General features: G+C 44.6%; 2 protein-coding genes across 7 annotated transcripts in view; both read right to left on the bottom strand.

Moving 5' to 3' along the window:
* rusc2 (RUN and SH3 domain containing 2) overlaps nucleotides 1–8,258 on the bottom strand; it is a 20,434-nt gene extending 12,176 nt beyond the window's left edge. For 2 of the 4 annotated variants that reach the window (XM_028413556.1, XM_028413557.1), the window contains exon 1: nucleotides 7,938–8,258. The gene's annotated coding sequence lies outside the window, so the exon portion shown is untranslated. The remainder of the gene's footprint in view (nucleotides 1–7,937) is intronic. The other 2 variants (XM_028413558.1, XM_028413559.1) reach the window with 1 other exon arrangement.
* Nucleotides 1–16,090, bottom strand: part of LOC114440926 (gastrula zinc finger protein XlCGF57.1-like) — a 19,608-nt gene extending 3,518 nt beyond the window's left edge. The window contains exons 1-3 of one of the 3 annotated variants that reach the window (XR_003671225.1): nucleotides 11,851–12,258; nucleotides 10,944–11,207; nucleotides 9,033–10,850 (exon numbers count right to left, since the gene is read on the bottom strand). Coding sequence is in view for 2 of the 3 variants with exons in the window: in XM_028413591.1 (XP_028269392.1) it covers nucleotides 13,166–14,814; nucleotides 15,855–16,047 (1,842 nt within the window). In the remaining variant the exon portion in view is untranslated. Of the gene's footprint in view, nucleotides 1–8,494; nucleotides 10,851–10,943; nucleotides 11,208–11,850; nucleotides 14,815–15,854 lie in introns of those variants that run through there. The other 2 variants (XM_028413592.1, XM_028413591.1) reach the window with 2 other exon arrangements.

Raw genomic sequence — 16,090 nt, 5'->3', positions numbered from 1 at the left:
TGTGGTTCCTGCTCTGTAGAGAGGAGAGGAAGGCCAGCTGAGGCAGGTCTGAAGCTAAACGTTAGCATGATGAGACGCCTCAGCGGCACTGTAATAACTGAGCAGCCTCCTCCTGACAAACGACCTTTTAACCGGAGGATGGAGCGGTATTTGCTGTCAGGAGGCCTCGGCTTCACCTGCAGCGAGCGCCCATGTCGCCCTGCTGCAGGCGTAGAGGATGGGAGTGTTTGTGTGTTGGTATTTAAAATATAATGAACGCTGTGTGTACGGTCTGTGTCTGTGGAGCAGCTGGGAGTCACCTGCCTTGCTCAAAAGCACCCCAGGGCAGACAGACCCTCCACGTCAGCCTTATAATACGGCGTCAGTGCACATGGAAACCACAGCAAGTAAACAAGAGATGTCCTGAGTCAGGCAGTGTGCCCTCCGAGCTCACTTTTAATGTAGGTTGGGGACATGATGAGCTTAGTGGATCAGAATTAGTCCATTAACACAAGAGAAGGGAAATCAAAAGGAGTTTAAGAGATTAGCTGCAGGTCAGCCAGGCTTGATTGTGTAATGTGTGCTCAGGTGGACACTGACAGCAGCCTCAGTGACGTTCAGGTGCTGCAACACTTTCCTCTGTGCTCGCTGTTACAGAGACCATCACAGACTAAACAGCAACAGACATCAGGAAGAAACTGAGTCCATTCTCTGTCAGCAGGCGTCCCATCAGACCAGCCAGCGCTGAAGAAACAACAGTTTTCTGTGCACTGAGTCAGACAGCTATTACCTCCATCCTTACAGGTGCTAAGAGAGAAAACAGATCAGACGTTCTTCAAACAAGCCTCCTTTTAATACCACCTATACATGTCCATAAAAACAGATGAAACATCTGATCAATTTGTCAATATAGGCACATTTGTGCTCTGTGATCATTTACCAGACTGCAGTTCCTTTAATGTCCACTAGAGGCAGGCTCAGAAACTGAGCTCTCCATGCTAATAGGTCCAATTTTACAGCAGAAATAAAACATGTTTACAGCCTGTTCAGGTCTCTACAGACACGTCCTGTTCATGACAATGGTTCAAGGATGAATATTCATATAAATTATCTGTTTAATAATTAATATCTCCGAGTGCCAGAGGCTCGCTTGCTTCCAACATGATGACCTCAGGAAAGTGTCACTGTCTGCAGGAAGTGATGGTTGTGTTACATAAGACACACTCTTCTGTGTGGTGTGTACAAAGCAGCCAACCCTGTCCCATTGGACAAATGCGTGCAGGCTGCCAGACTGTCGAAGCATTCAGGGACACACACACACACAGAAAGCCGTGAATAGCTCCATTGAACAGACTCTGCTATTATGCTGGTGTCCCAGGATGGAGGCTGCGCTGGAATGTATCACCATGAAGAATCGCCTTTAAGCTCACAGCGAGAACACACAGTGTGGATCCAACCTGCAGCCATGATGAGGACATCAGTGTTTTTAAGAAAACACCACCACCATCATACAGACTACAGCGGATCAGATCGTGGGTTAAGAAGAAGAACAAAGAGGCTGAGCTCAGCCAATCAAATTTCATTTCCCACGAAACATCAGAAACCCTAGGTACAATGACGGCCAATCAGGAGGAGCGCAGCTCAGTGAGACACTTCATCTTTACTAAGAACACAGAGACCAGCACGAGAACACTTGTATAAAACGTTTCAGAGTGCCGAGGATTAAACATGCATCTGAAGGCAACTTTAACAAAACAGATTAAAAACACACAACAGCTGGCAACGTATGCAAACTCCAGATGGTGTTTTTGTCGTTCTGCAATGAAGGAAGCACAAAACAGAGCCTCAGACGTTCCAAATAATCTGCGTGATACACTAAAGGTGCTTTTCCACTGCAGGAACTGAAGAAACTCGGGACTACCAGGGACAGCCCAACAGTCAGCACCTCCTGAAGGAGCTCCTGTGGAACCACCACAGAGCAGGCAGCCCTTAGCGGCCTGACAGTTCCCAGGAAATGACCCAAACCAGGTTGTCCTGTCTTTATTTACCTTGTGAGCCTGGTGGATCCCTGACAAAACAAATGAGCTGTAAACAATCACCCAGGGTTCCTCCAGTGGAACAGTGCTAATATGTAATAGAATAACAAACATCATCTTAAATGATTCTGGCAGAGAGTTTATCTTGTTTTTATCCTAAATATCCATCAGCTGTTGAGCAGCAGGGTTTTCTCTTCATGCCAATAACTGATAACTTATTAGTGGAAAATCAATTAGCTCATTATTTTCTCTACAAACATGTCTGTAATGGATTCTTGGAAAGACCGGCGCTGCTGCAAGCCACAGCTTCAGAGAGAGGGGCCGGGAAACTGACCTATTTATGAAACTCTGAGGAAAAAGGAAGCAAAGCTGCAGCAAAGGACATCCTCCCTCCTGTGTCATCTGGGCTGTACTTCCAGGAATAAGTCTGAGCCGGGGAGAGAGAGAGAGAGAGGGGGGAACTCAGATGAAGGCACACCCTCGCCGGGTCGAGAGCGACGACACCGCGGCCAAGGAGAAGGCAATTATGATGACGGATGACGTCCGCTAACTTATGCTAACTTATGACTGCTGGCGCAAAAAAGGAGGGACAGCAGATAAATTTAAATGAGCTGGTAGCAGAAATAAATGTATTTGTAAACTCAATAACCACGGCTATTTATCTTGTCATGGTGTCACAGTCCTCTGTTTAATGCCTCAAAGTCAAAAGGCAAAGAGTTTAGATCTAAATCTGTTTAAATCTGTTTATCCATCTCACAAGCTTCCCGGCTTCATTAAAACAGCTGCTTTAATGCCGTTACTGTCATCGTCACAAACATTTTATATTAATACCCATCATGCTTTAGGGCTTTTCATCCGTCTTCTGGTTCCTTCTCTCCTCCTGCAGCAGTGCTGTCTGTGCTTCACTGTTCTCGGCCTGCTGAGCCAATGAATGGAGCTTTTGTTGGTTGCACACATTCACCGAGCCAGAGGAAAAAAAAAAAAAAGGTACGATCCAGAAAAAAAGGGAGAAAAGCTGCAACTGAAAGGTTTCTTCTTGGTTTCACATCGACTTAATGAATCATTGTAACCGATGAGGAAAGTGTCAAAACTCTGTACAGATAAGTGAAGCAGAAACAACCAGGAAATGACCCAAAGTCACAGCAGACACAAAGTCACCAGGACTCTATTCATGCATCAGCTCGGTAAACACACCAGTCAATCCCTGGAAGTGGCCGAGTATAAAGATGAACACACAACCTTGATCCTAGCTTCCACAAAGGCTTAGTGACAGTTTCCTCCCTCGCCCTCTTCCCTGTCTGAACTGGAGGAGCTTACAGACACTTGCATAACAGGCGACCAGTGTGCTGCCGCCGCCGCCGCTGACAGGTATGGGTGTTCACCGACATCCCACCACAGCAGGAGGGACGGAGCATTCTGATAGCTCTGGGTTTCAAGGGACAGGGCGTGCGAGCTGCAAATGAGCAGCATGTACAAATGAGCACCATGTGGACATGCACCATGACAGGCAGACCCCTCCTCTTCCTCTCCAGAATCCCAGGCCTCATGATCTAGCTAGTTTTTTTGGCTTTAGCTTCTCTTTATAAACAGTTAGGGAGGGTCAAAGATGGAGGACCAATCCCCCCACTGGGATTAATTAGTAGCTTACTTCAACACAAATACAAACCATCACAAAAAGCTGCAGCTCCACAGCAGCCATCATGTCTCTCCTGCTCTGCTCTTGCTGTGCTGACTTCGTCCTTCTCTCTCTTCTCCTCTTTCCCTGGTCCAGCTCCAAGCACCTCTCACTCTCTTTCGATCCATTATTTCTTACCCTCATTCCTCCCATCCCCCCCGCAGTTTCACTTAATCCCAGCTCCTCTTCTTCTCTCTCTCTCTGCTGCTGCTGCTCCATCCGCTGTGTGCACTGCAGCCTTAATTCATCTTTCCTTCACACACTTCTGGCTCTCTGATTTTTCCATCTCTCTCTCTCTCTCTTCTCTCATATCTGAGATGTAAATGCTTCCATCCTCGCTGGCCTTTCAGTGTACACGGCCACCATCACTGTGTCCCATCTCCACCTGTCTAATCTACAAGAAAACCCCCATACAAGGTGACTGTTAACATGGTTGTGTGAGCAGCAGCATCCATGCCTGGAAAATGGGCCGTGTGTGACAGGTGGATGTCATCGCAGGTCACTGGCTGAAAGCCTCGGCTGGGGAAAACCAGGCCAGGAAAGATGGTGAGGTCCTGATAATCTAGCCACACATCCTGACTGTAAACAGAGTAGAAGAGGCAGCAACACTAATGTGAATTTGGTGAGACGTCAGTGATTCATTCAGTCAGACTTACAAATGTTTTTATGACATTCGGCTTGAATCCAAACAAAGAGATTTACTCTGAACCTCAGGTCACAGGTTGTGGTTGTTTAGGAAAGTAATGGCCTCTCTGTCTGCCGCTGACCTTCTTGTCATCATGTAATAATCACCAGCCCGCTGCTCGATCCTACACAACCGCAGCCCAGCAGCTCCCAGTGCTCTTTACCAGCCACACAAAAGAGCATGAAGCACCGAGCAGGCTGAGCATTCATCTGCTTCAGCAACACACACACACACACACTCACAGCTCTCCCAAACAGCCGTCTGGGTGCCTTCAAATCAGTCAAGCATTACAAGCCGAGAAACTCCAAACGAACAGATCTACAGGGCAAAAACCGTGCATGTGTTATTTAAAGGATCCAGACAGGGAGGCTGCAGACGCCCAACACGCACTTACTTATTCTCCTTTTAGACATCAATCATCGTCATGTCCTATAATTTGACTTGAAATACATAATTATTTACACGAGCAAAAGTATAAATAAAAGTATTACAGGGTTAGCATTTCCTCTGAACGGGATCACAGAAGGACCTTGATCAGTTTCCTGAGGAACTCCTAAAGCCCTGACAAACCCTGAGAGCAGAGGCTACATGTGGGCTCTGCAACCTCGTCTGCACGGTTCTGCACGCAGCGGGCCGAAAACACAGGAAGGACTTTCAGTATTTAACCATGAGCAAAAGCTACAGAGAACTGATGGACATGATGGGGTCTAGGCCACCATTCAACCCTCCGCCTCCTTCTGATGAATGTTGACACATACATCAGCCAAACACACAGAGTATGTCGGCCATAAGATGGCGTTCTGCCCATCTGGAGTAAGAGTGACCATCTGTGAGCGGAATCTCAAGAAAGGATGTGTTGGAATGACTGGCCGCCCTCCTCAGCTCCACTCCTGCTCCCCCTCTTTGTCTGTATTTGGAGTTTTTGGGGGGACTGTGACACTCCTGGAGCTTCCCACCGAGACTCAGAAACAGCACACACCTCTAAGAAATTAGAACTACGCATCGAGGTGACACAGACTGCAAGCACTGTGATTGGTTAGCTTGGTAGCAAACTATGCTGGACTAGCCACTCCTGTGCCGCCATTTTTAAAAACTTGAGGTCGACCCTGGAGGTGATATTCCAAAGAAAAACCTGTGCAACTTTTCCCTCCAACTCTAACAAGACACACTATTGTTCAGAGAGACTTTCATGATAACCCTCAAAGGAAAGAAACCTGCCGAGCGGAGCGACGCAGCAGAAAAATCCTCTAACTAAACATTTTAAAGCTACAAAAAACGAGTGGACAAACATTAATGAGGGCTGCAGGTCTTAAAATAGTCCCTTTGTCACCTCTGCAGATAACGGTGTTGAAGCTGGATAACACACAATAGGACCCGCGTCCTATCTGCACAGTGATTACAGCAGTCTGATGAAATCACAGCACACGCTGACACATATCACAGTGAAACTATGCACATCCGGCCTCCGCAGGCTCGCCGTTACATAACGCAAACACACACATTCCAAGATCTGGGGGAAGTAGCTGAAGAGTGAGAGAGGAGGCACGTCGCCTGACACACCGAGTCAGCCGTGCTTCTTAAAAAGGAACGTCTGCGACTGCAGTGATTGAGCTTTCACCCCTTTAATACCCTGAGGATTAGCTCGGTGGGAACACGTCCATCCTCCTCACACTCAGATACAGTGATGCTGTGTAAGACTGCCGAGCCTCTTTCTGCCAACCAGCATAAATCAGCTATATTAAAGGGTTGAGATCAGTGTTTTTATGGTTTCAGACTAAACTCTGTCAGGATGCAGATATCAGTCTATTTTAACGGATGCTGTTTACCATCTCAGCTTGTATCCTGCACACTCACAGCAGGGCGGTGAGGACCACACTGTGAGGCTGTCACAGGCTGAGGGCCTCAGCTGCATACAGACTCTCATAAACCACCATGAAACCGGACTCAGACTGATCTACCACGCAGCAACAACAAGCACAAGACCATCGATTCCCATCTGCTCTGTAACCATCAATGATTCAGACCCAAAACGGAATTAATTGGCTTTAAAAAAGGCCGGATCAATTACCGGTAGGTTGTATAAGCCCAGTGTGACACAGTTTGGGCCCTGGCGTGGATTTAGGGTGACATTATGACCACAAACATCAGTCTGTAAATCTCCCTCTTGATCTCTTTGTGTCTCTGATCAGGGAGCTGCTTAATGAACGTCAGTTTCACTGCAGCAGGAAGGAGGCTGCTGCCGCTGCTGCTGCTGTAACATGGGAGGAAAACGCCGGAAAGTTCTAGAAACAGCTGCAATATGTAGCTTATCTACACGCAGTAAACACACCACGAGGTGCATAAGCAGGCCAGGAAGGTGCTGACAAACACCTGTAAACAACGCTGATTCAAGCCTGAGAGATTATTATAATAATAATAATAATAATAATAATAATAATAATAATAATAATAACAATAATAATAATATAACATTAACAGCTGACATTATTGAACCTGATCAATGCTGCAGCCATTATAGATACAGAATAATCCACATGAGCTGCGCCTGTGATGCAGCTCAAAACATCAGAGCAGGAGCTCATAAATAACACAACAGGAAGTCTGGCAGCCCTACAAAATAAAAGCGTGCTAGAAACACAACCTTTTTGTTGTTGTTTCACGATAAAGACACTGATGTTCCAGCATCTGGTCTGTGCTCAGACACATTACTCCAGTGTACAATATTACGGTTTGTGGTGGACATCCGGATATCCCTGGCTACTATAAATCAATCCTTCTTCACCGTTTTAAAACAACACATGCCTCCAAGTGTTTCCAGTAGTGTAGTAGTGAGGAAACAGGAGAAACTTAATATCTGATATGTATCAGTATCTCACACAGGAAGATCCAACAGTGAAGCAGAGGTTTGTGCAGACTGCAAGGCTCCTCAACCCAGCATGAGATTAGAACAGAAGGAAATACCCTGTACTAATATAACATCATAATAAATATGATCAATATATTCCTTTAAATAATAATAATTTAATCATCAAGCCTCATATTTCAGGATTCTTCTCACAGCAGTGAATTGATTTTTGCTTTAAGGCCTCAATAACAGAAGTCGCTGAAGCTCATGCTTTTATTTTGTAAGGTTTAGGCGGAAGTCCTGTGCCGCGCTTGATTCTGGCCGTGTTAGCTAATAATGGATCGATACAGTGATCAGAAAGGGTGCAGGCCGCCAGTATGGCATCACTATAAGCAGCCGGGCCCCTCATGAACGAACAGAGCCCGTGTTCTGTGCTGGTTCTTGGTTTTCATCGATAAATAAACGCTGATGTGTCGAACCGTTACCACGCGTCTTTGTGTTGCTGCGATAAAAACACACAGACCGAGCTAGCATCATCCGCCCGAGCACAACACGACCAGAACCACACGTCCAATCACAAAGACGTCAGGTTTAAAGGCGACATTGTGTAACGAGTGGAAATGTCCGCTGAACGCCTGCGGTTCGACCGAGGCATCATTTTTTTTTTCCTCCATCCGCGTCTAAAAACCTGCAGAAATCCACGTTTCACGCACTCACCGTGTCGCAGGTGGTCGTCGGTGAGGTGGTCTTCGATCAAACGCATGTGTGTCCGGTTGAATCCGAGCTGCCGGAGCGCTGTGATGTTGTTTTCTCCGCGAGAGACTGCAGGCAGTGGCGGCGGCGGCGCATCGCAGGATGGGCAGGGCTGCTGGAGGGAGGCGCACGTCAGCCTGAGGTCACTCCACACTGGATTATCTAACCCGGGCTGGGCCGGACAGCTGCCGCTCATCAGGCCCGTCACCTCCACCCAGGACCCACTTTTTAAACACTAAAAATATATTCTGTTGGACGGGCTTATATTCATTCTTTCATCTCCACAACATGAATATGTGACTTTCTCTCCATGTAACATGTGAGTGCAGTAACACTAAGTAGCCGCTAGACGGAGCCCAACCCACACAGAGTAAACATGATTAAATGATATAGTTTGAATCTGCCATAAGAAGCCAGTTCAAGCATCACCTGTTACATGTTGGAGATACATCCTCAGTGCAGAGTCCAGCCTCATTAACCCTAAAAAATAAAGATGTTTTTTGTGTTTGATGTACTCAGTTTATTTTTACTTTTAACAGGCTTCACAGTGGAAACCTGAAACATGACGAGGACACGTTGGACTGTGGTGTGTGTGTCCTGTGACCTGGATGCAGAGGACAGGAGGATCTGACACTCACAGTTCAATAAACAAAGCAGAATACAAATGTTCATAAGTTTACAGATGCCATAAATATTAAACGTCATAATAATCATACACTTCATCAAGTACAAACCTACAGACCATTCCATACAAACGGTGGATGTATATTATAATACTTTGTTACATGAACGAGACTACTGTATGCAAATAAACGGCACATTTTATACAGTTTATATAGTTTAGTCATCAATACAAATTCTGTCTTATAATGCACGTTATATAATAAGATAATTATGATTTCACAATGCTTAATTAAGGAAGATAACACTGTAGCCACACAAACGATCACTAAAGACAGGTGTTTAACTCTGTACAAAGGCTGTACTGTCAGCCATATTACATGGCATACAGGAATACAGACAGTTCTGTTTTGATCTACATTATCGGCAGGTCGCTACCGTCACCGCACTCCTGCTGCCAGTTGCTCCAACAAATGGACACATAGGTAATAATTTGAGTGAGTGAGCAATAGAGAAATTCACCACATGTATCCGTGCAATAAAACTGAAAATGGAGAATGAAGTTCAGAATCTGCCTTTGAGTTCTAAGGGTTAAAGATTCAGGCAGCATCACAGTACTTCAGTGATACCTGTCAGTATATCCAGAGAAAAGATGCACAGCAAAAAAAATGTTAACATGTCGATAAACCGGGCACATAAGGCTCACTGTATGCACATTATACTTCCTGTTTCATGTAAGATCTCTTCGTACATGTGTAGTGTTTAATCCAGACATTCTCCAAAACAAAAGCTGCACCACAGGATTCATCACAGAAGAACCAGACAACCTGCCTCAAATTTAAAAAGCAGAAGAAGCTGAAGCAGAGTAAAGGTGCATTTAAAACAGTATGAACTCCTGCATGTTTAGCAATAATACAGCTTCTACGATGATGTTATGATACATTTTCCCACCTGTGTGCGGTCTCATGTGAGACTCTAGCTACCACTGTATGACGATGTTCTCCCAGTTTCTACGTGAACACGCCTTCCTCCCCGTGTGCGTTCTCATGTGGACTGTTAGACTGCTGCTGTAACAGAAACTTTTTCCACATATTTTGCAAGAGTACGGCTTCTCACCGGTGTGAATTCTCATGTGGACGGTTAAATGACTATGCCGGCTGAAACTTTTCCCACATGTTTGGCAAGTGTACGGCTTTTCACCGGTGTGCGTTCTCATGTGGGTTGTTAAATTCTCTCGTACACTGAAGCTTTTCCCACATACTGTGCAGGTACACGGCTTCTCGCCTGTGTGGGTTCTAATGTGGGCGGTTAAATTACCACGCTGGGTGAAACTTTTTCCACATGTTTCACAGAAATATGGCTTCCAACCTGTGTGAGTTCTCATGTGGACAGTTAAATTCTCCCGGTAACTGAAAGTTTTTCCACATGTTTCACAGGGATACGGCTTCTCACCTGTATGAGTTCTCATGTGGACAATTAAATTGCTACTGTCACCAAAACTTTTTCCACATGTTTCACAGGAATACGGCTTTTCACCTGTGTGCGTTCTCATGTGGACAGTTAAAGTGAAACTGTTAGTGAAACTTTTCCCACAGGTTTCACATGAATATGGTCTCTCACCTGTGTGCGTTCTCATGTGGATATTTAATTTACTATTGTGAGTGAAACTTTTCCCACATGTTTTGCAAGAATAAGGCTTCTCACCTGTATGAGTTCTCATGTGGGCAGTTAAATGATCACATCTACGGAAAATGTTGCCACATACTTTGCAAGTGTATGGCTTCTCGCCCGTGTGTGTTCTCACGTGGACAGTTAAAGAACTTGTGTGCTTAAAACACCTCCCACATGTTTTACATGTGTACGGCTTCTCATCTGTGTGGCACCTCTGGTGGATAATCAGCTGGGACAGATACTGGTAAGATTTTCCACAAATGTCACATTTGAAAGGCTTTTTTCCTGCGTCGCACAGACTTTCTGGCGTGGGAGAGTCTATATTGTAGTGAGAGAGGAGCTGATCACTGGTTGATTCTGGTTCACTTTGATCACTTCCATCATAAGTTATCACCATAAAGGCATCAGTGTCCTGCTTCAGTTCAAGCTGCTCCTCTTCCTGGCTGGTGTAGAGTTCCTCCTGTTCCTCTTTAATATGCAGAGGTTTTAGCTCCTCCTGGTCCAGACTGGAGTTTCCCTCTTTGTTATAGAACTGCAGGTCGGTGAGAACCTCCTCCTTCTTGCAGCCATGTTGTGGAGAGAAGTCTGAAGAAACAAAAACAGGGAACCACGCCTGAATGGCTTATCTTGCATCACATCCAAGATTTTCTCACATGGAGAAGTGAGATACATTCTTACCGTCACTGTGAGTTCTCTCATCTGGATCCGGCTCAGCATTTCTGCTGTTTGGTTCTGCTTCACTGCGCTCGCTTTCATCATAAGTAACAGTCACCATAAAGGCGTCCGTCTCCTGCTTCACTACCAGATGCTCCTCCTCTGGTTCCTCTTTGACCTGCGTAGGATCTGGTTCCTCCAGGTCCAAAGTGGAGCTCCTCTCCTCGTTATAGAGATGCTGCTCTGTGAGAACCTCTTCTTTCTTACAGTCATGTTGTTGAGGGAGGTCTGAATATTTAAAGAGACACAAGAGTCACATGCAGCAGGACAAATAAGCAGAAACTCCATGACTAGAAGCAAGATCTCTCCTTCATTATCAGCTGATCACATTGCCAAAATATCAGAGGTCATAATCACCTGGTTAAATGTATTCATTCAATATCAATCAATTCAGCATAATATTGAGTTAATGATTTAAATTTTCAGTATTTGGATCCAGTAGCTCACAGAAAATAAGATGCACCAAAGGTCAGCAGCTGTTGTTGTATTTATTTGACAGCACTTTAACACCTGTAACAAGCAGGGTGGGTGCTGTTTGTTGACATATACTGTAGATTAGATTATATATACTGTAGATTAGATTATATATACTGTAGATTAGAGTGATGATGTAATGTTTTCCTGCATGTTACTTATGAGCTGAAGTTACAAATTATTAACCATATCTTAAATGCAAATTTGAAAATCTATTTGCTTTAGTGGTGGTTGGACCTTAAAACTAGCCGAGCATATAATCCAGGCTGTTCCTGTAGCCCAGCGCCGATGATAAATCCTTAAATAACATTCGTTTCTGCCCCTAACACAGAACCCAACCTCTGGCATGAGCAACGCTACTTTATTAGTTTACAGGCATCATGATTTCTTCACTTACCGCTTTCGTGTAACTTCATGTTGGATTTTAACGCGACGTCCATCTGGCTGCGCTGACGACCGAAAGATCCCGAATATTTCTTCATCAGCAGCAGCAGCTAGCCGCTCGTTGATTAAACCTCAGATCACTGCAGTAACAGCTACTTTGACAAACTGCATTTTTATCAAAGATCCAACAGGACAGCTTTCTAAACAAAGTGCACAGACAGGCTTTTTCTTCTTCTTTTTTTTAACCCGGAAGTGAGCGAGCACCTGCTTCCCGTGGCATCCGAGGTGAACTCTGTGAAAAATAAAATATATTATACTCAAATGTATAATTCAGCTAATAATCTTCACACATAACGTTGCTTCCAATGCCCAAAATCAGTCGAGAGAAATAAAAAGCGCAACTTTTAGAGCCGAAGCAAAAACACTACCGTCGCACGATTTAAGCGTCACTACCTCTCCCGTTCGACGTGATGACGTAGTACTGGCAGCATTCCAAATGTTTTTCTCTTTATTTTTTTGTCCTTTTTGTTTTGATATGTCCTCTTTAAGTAAACTTATTTTTGGTTCTCAGTATGTTTTTTTTGTTTACATTTATTTTTGTATGAGTATACAGTATGAAAAAGAAGAATAAACATGCACCCTGATGCCTTCATGCTGCTCTATGACACACATAGTTACAATAACTATTTAATGTAAATGACCAGAATTAAACACAAAAATGTATATTATTCAAAATCTAAAGAGTATTTATGTAGCATCTTCTACAGTTTGTGTTCATTCTGAAGACAGAAACAATAAGAGGCAAGAGCAAACAGACACAAACAATGAAAGAACAACGCTCGGAGCAGATGATGGATCCTCAGAGTACAGTCCACATATAACTGAGGTAGTGAAAAAATCTCCATAGACCTCCACCCGGCACAAACATGGCTGCTGTTCATATAGCTCAGTTCAGTTGTTCACAGCAATATCGGACAACCTATATTTTGTAGAAGGCTGAAAAACGGGTTTAAAGGTTTAACATAAACCATGGCAGCTTGTTTCTTTTGAAATGCTTTTCAAAACACCGTATGAGCCATATGAGCTGAAAATGAAGTTAAATATGAGCCGTTTACATGTTTTACAAAAAGGCTCATCAATCTTAATGCACAGATGTCTTGTTTTTTATTGACTTTGTGTAACACATGCTGTTGCTGCGGAATGAAACTCCAGCTGGTGGCTCCAGATGTCTCCAACAGTGTGACAGCAGCACTGTGGCTGAAGGCTTCAGTAACAAGCATGTACTCACTCAAAGCACTACAGCACTTTATTTGAGCAACTCCACTTCCTCAGTCACTCTCAGGGAAGCATAATGTGTCTGAGTCACAGGCAGTCTTTTCATACTCCACATCTGCACTTGCTGGCCGCTCAGGATGGCCACTCTGTATGTCGAAGTCAGCTGGAGTTGAAATGGAAGGCATCGCCCGATACAACTTCTCACCTGTGTGACTTCTCAAGTGGGTATTTAAAGAGCCCCGCTGACTGAAACTCTTCCCGCATGCTTCACAAGAATACGGCTTCTCCCCTGTGTGAGTTCTCAGGTGGTCGTTGAACGTCCCCTGATGACGGAAGCGTTTACCACACGCTGTGCAAGAATACGGCTTCTCCCCCGTGTGAGTTCTCATGTGGACGGTTAAATGAATGCGCTGACTGAAACTTTTCCCACATGTTTTACAAGAAAAAGGCTTCTCACGCGTGTGGACTCTTGTATGAGCCTTCAAAGCTGAGTGAGCACTGAATCTGTCCTCGAACGGTTTCTCGCCTGTGTGAGTCCTCATGTGAACAGTTAGATGAAAACGCTGAATGAAACTTTTCCCACATATTGTACAAGAATGCGGCTTCTCACCTGTGTGGAGTTTCAAGTGGTTGGTAAAATTACCCCGGTGACGGAAACTTTTCCCACAGATTTTGCAAGCATAGGGCTTCTCACCGGTGTGTGTTCTCATGTGGACATTTAAAGCCCCTCGATTCCGGTAACATTTCCCACACGTTTGGCAGGAGAAAGCCTTCTCACCCGTGTGAGTTCTTAAATGACAAGTCAGAGTGCCGAGCTGACTGAAGCTTTTCCCACATGTTTCACAAGAATACGGCTTCTCGCCCGTGTGAGTCCTCAGATGGCTGGTTAAAGTACCGAGCTGACTAAAACTTTTCCCGCATATTTTGCACAGGTACGGCTTCTCACCGGTGTGGGTTCTGACATGGCCGGTTAAAGTGCTGCTGTCACTGAAGCTCTTGCCGCAGGTTTTGCAGGTGTACGGCATCTCACCTGTGTGAGTTTTCATGTGGGCATTCAAATTACTCTTGTCTCTGAAGCTTTTCCCACACGTTGTGCAAGAATATGGCTTCTCACCCGTGTGCGTCCTCATGTGGACAGTTAAGGTACTACTGTCGCTAAAACTTTTCCCACATGTTTGGCAAGAATAGGGCTTCTCACCTGTGTGGCGCCTCTGGTGGTTATTTAATTGATACGGATACTGAAAGGATTTTCCACAAGTGTCACACTTCACAGACTTTTTCACTGTGTCACTCCCTGATGTGGGGGGGTGGTCTGCATTGTTACTCCTCTTCTTGTTCCTGGGGTTCCTCTTCTTTGGCCTCAGCTCTGCATTTACAGCTGAGCCTACGTTCAAATGTTTGCCTCCTGTCTGGGCTTGGCTCCTTACTGACAAGAGGAGCTGATCGTTGTTTGGTTCTGGTTCACTGTGGTCGCTTTCATCATATGTAACCACCATAAAGGCGTCACTCTCCTGCTTCAGTTCAAGCTGCTCCCCTTCCTGCGTCGTGGAGAGTTCTTCTTCTTCCTCTTTAATCTGTGGAGGTTCTGGGTCCTCTTCTTCTAGTCTGGGGTTTCTCTCCTGGTTACAGAGCTGCTGGTCACTGAGAGGAGCCGCCTCCTCCTCCTCCTCCGCCTCCTCCTCCTCCTCCTGTTGTGGAAGACCTGGAGGGTGAAAGGGACAAAAGAAGAAGAAGAGACTTTTGAGTGAAATATTCAAAGCATTAGCACGGCTCTACAGTGTGTTATGCACATATGCGACTGATCCTGGACTCTCTTTGATGACAGAGCTCTTCTAATGCAGCATTTTAACCAATATGTGTCAATATTTCACAGTACGTCGCGCTGTGTATCTCAGAGCAAGCAGAAACATGAACGACAGCAACTGAAGGTCAGAGCAGAAACGGCTCTCATGCTAACAAAACATAACAAAACAAACAAACAGTCACAGAAATATGTTCAGTGAAAGATTTTTTAATTCATTAAATTACAGTTTATATTAAATGTGTTAAAATATGAACATAAGAAGAAGAAATAATAATTTAGTTAAAATGAACTATTATTTAATTTCATGCTTTATTTGAATGTTTATTTACAAAGCAGAAAGAAAGCGTTCTACATGTGGTTCGACAGGCGCACGCGGTAAATGTTTATTTTATTTGTTGTGCACGTTGTTTTTTTCTGTCAGTATCTTTGCGTTACATGTTTATGACGAATTCATCGTGTAGCTATTTGCTATATGTCAACGAGCTTTGAACTTCCAACTATGGACATTTTCATTTGGAATTTACATGAACTGCAGAGCAGTTTGTTTATTGTTTGTGGTTTATTTTTTATAGTTTTCAAACAAACTGTCAAAGACGGTGTCGGGTGTTTGGTGAAGGAGGAGAGTGACATCTGTGTGATGCATGGCCAATATTTATTCGAAACACAACACTTTACATTAAAATTTAAGGCAACAGGCACACAGGTAAGTGAGCGCCTTCCTCCTCAAGATGGCGCTGTGGTGCCAACATGCAAAATGGCGTGACGCATCTTCACATCCTCTGCATGTTCTCTGCATTTATTGTGTTTCATTTTCAGGCCTGTAGCTTTATTTTGAAAGTCAGTTTCCGGTGTGTATCTCCTCTGCTTGGCTCTGTGCTGCTGAAGGGAAACATTACGCGTTTGTTAACTTATGACGGTTACATTATAGACTCACATACCTCTGACGTGTAGTTTTGTGTTGGACTTCGAGATGACATCCAGCAGTTTGCGCTGACGGTCGATCTCTGCCTCGTACTGAACCACAGTTTGTTTGAAGAGTCCGAATATTTCTTCGGCAGCAGCTGTGAGCCGCGCGCCGATAAACTCCCGGAAATAATGAACCGACGTCACCGTCACTTCAACAACTGCCATGTTTATCAGACACGACAACAAACCATCAGCCTCCGTCTTCTTC

This window comes from Parambassis ranga, chromosome 9 (assembly GCF_900634625.1).
Source record: "Parambassis ranga chromosome 9, fParRan2.1, whole genome shotgun sequence".
In the NCBI taxonomy this organism is placed as follows: domain Eukaryota; kingdom Metazoa; phylum Chordata; class Actinopteri; family Ambassidae; genus Parambassis; species Parambassis ranga.
The sequence above is the reverse complement of the archived record's forward strand: the minus strand, read 5'-3'. Positions and strand labels throughout refer to the sequence as shown.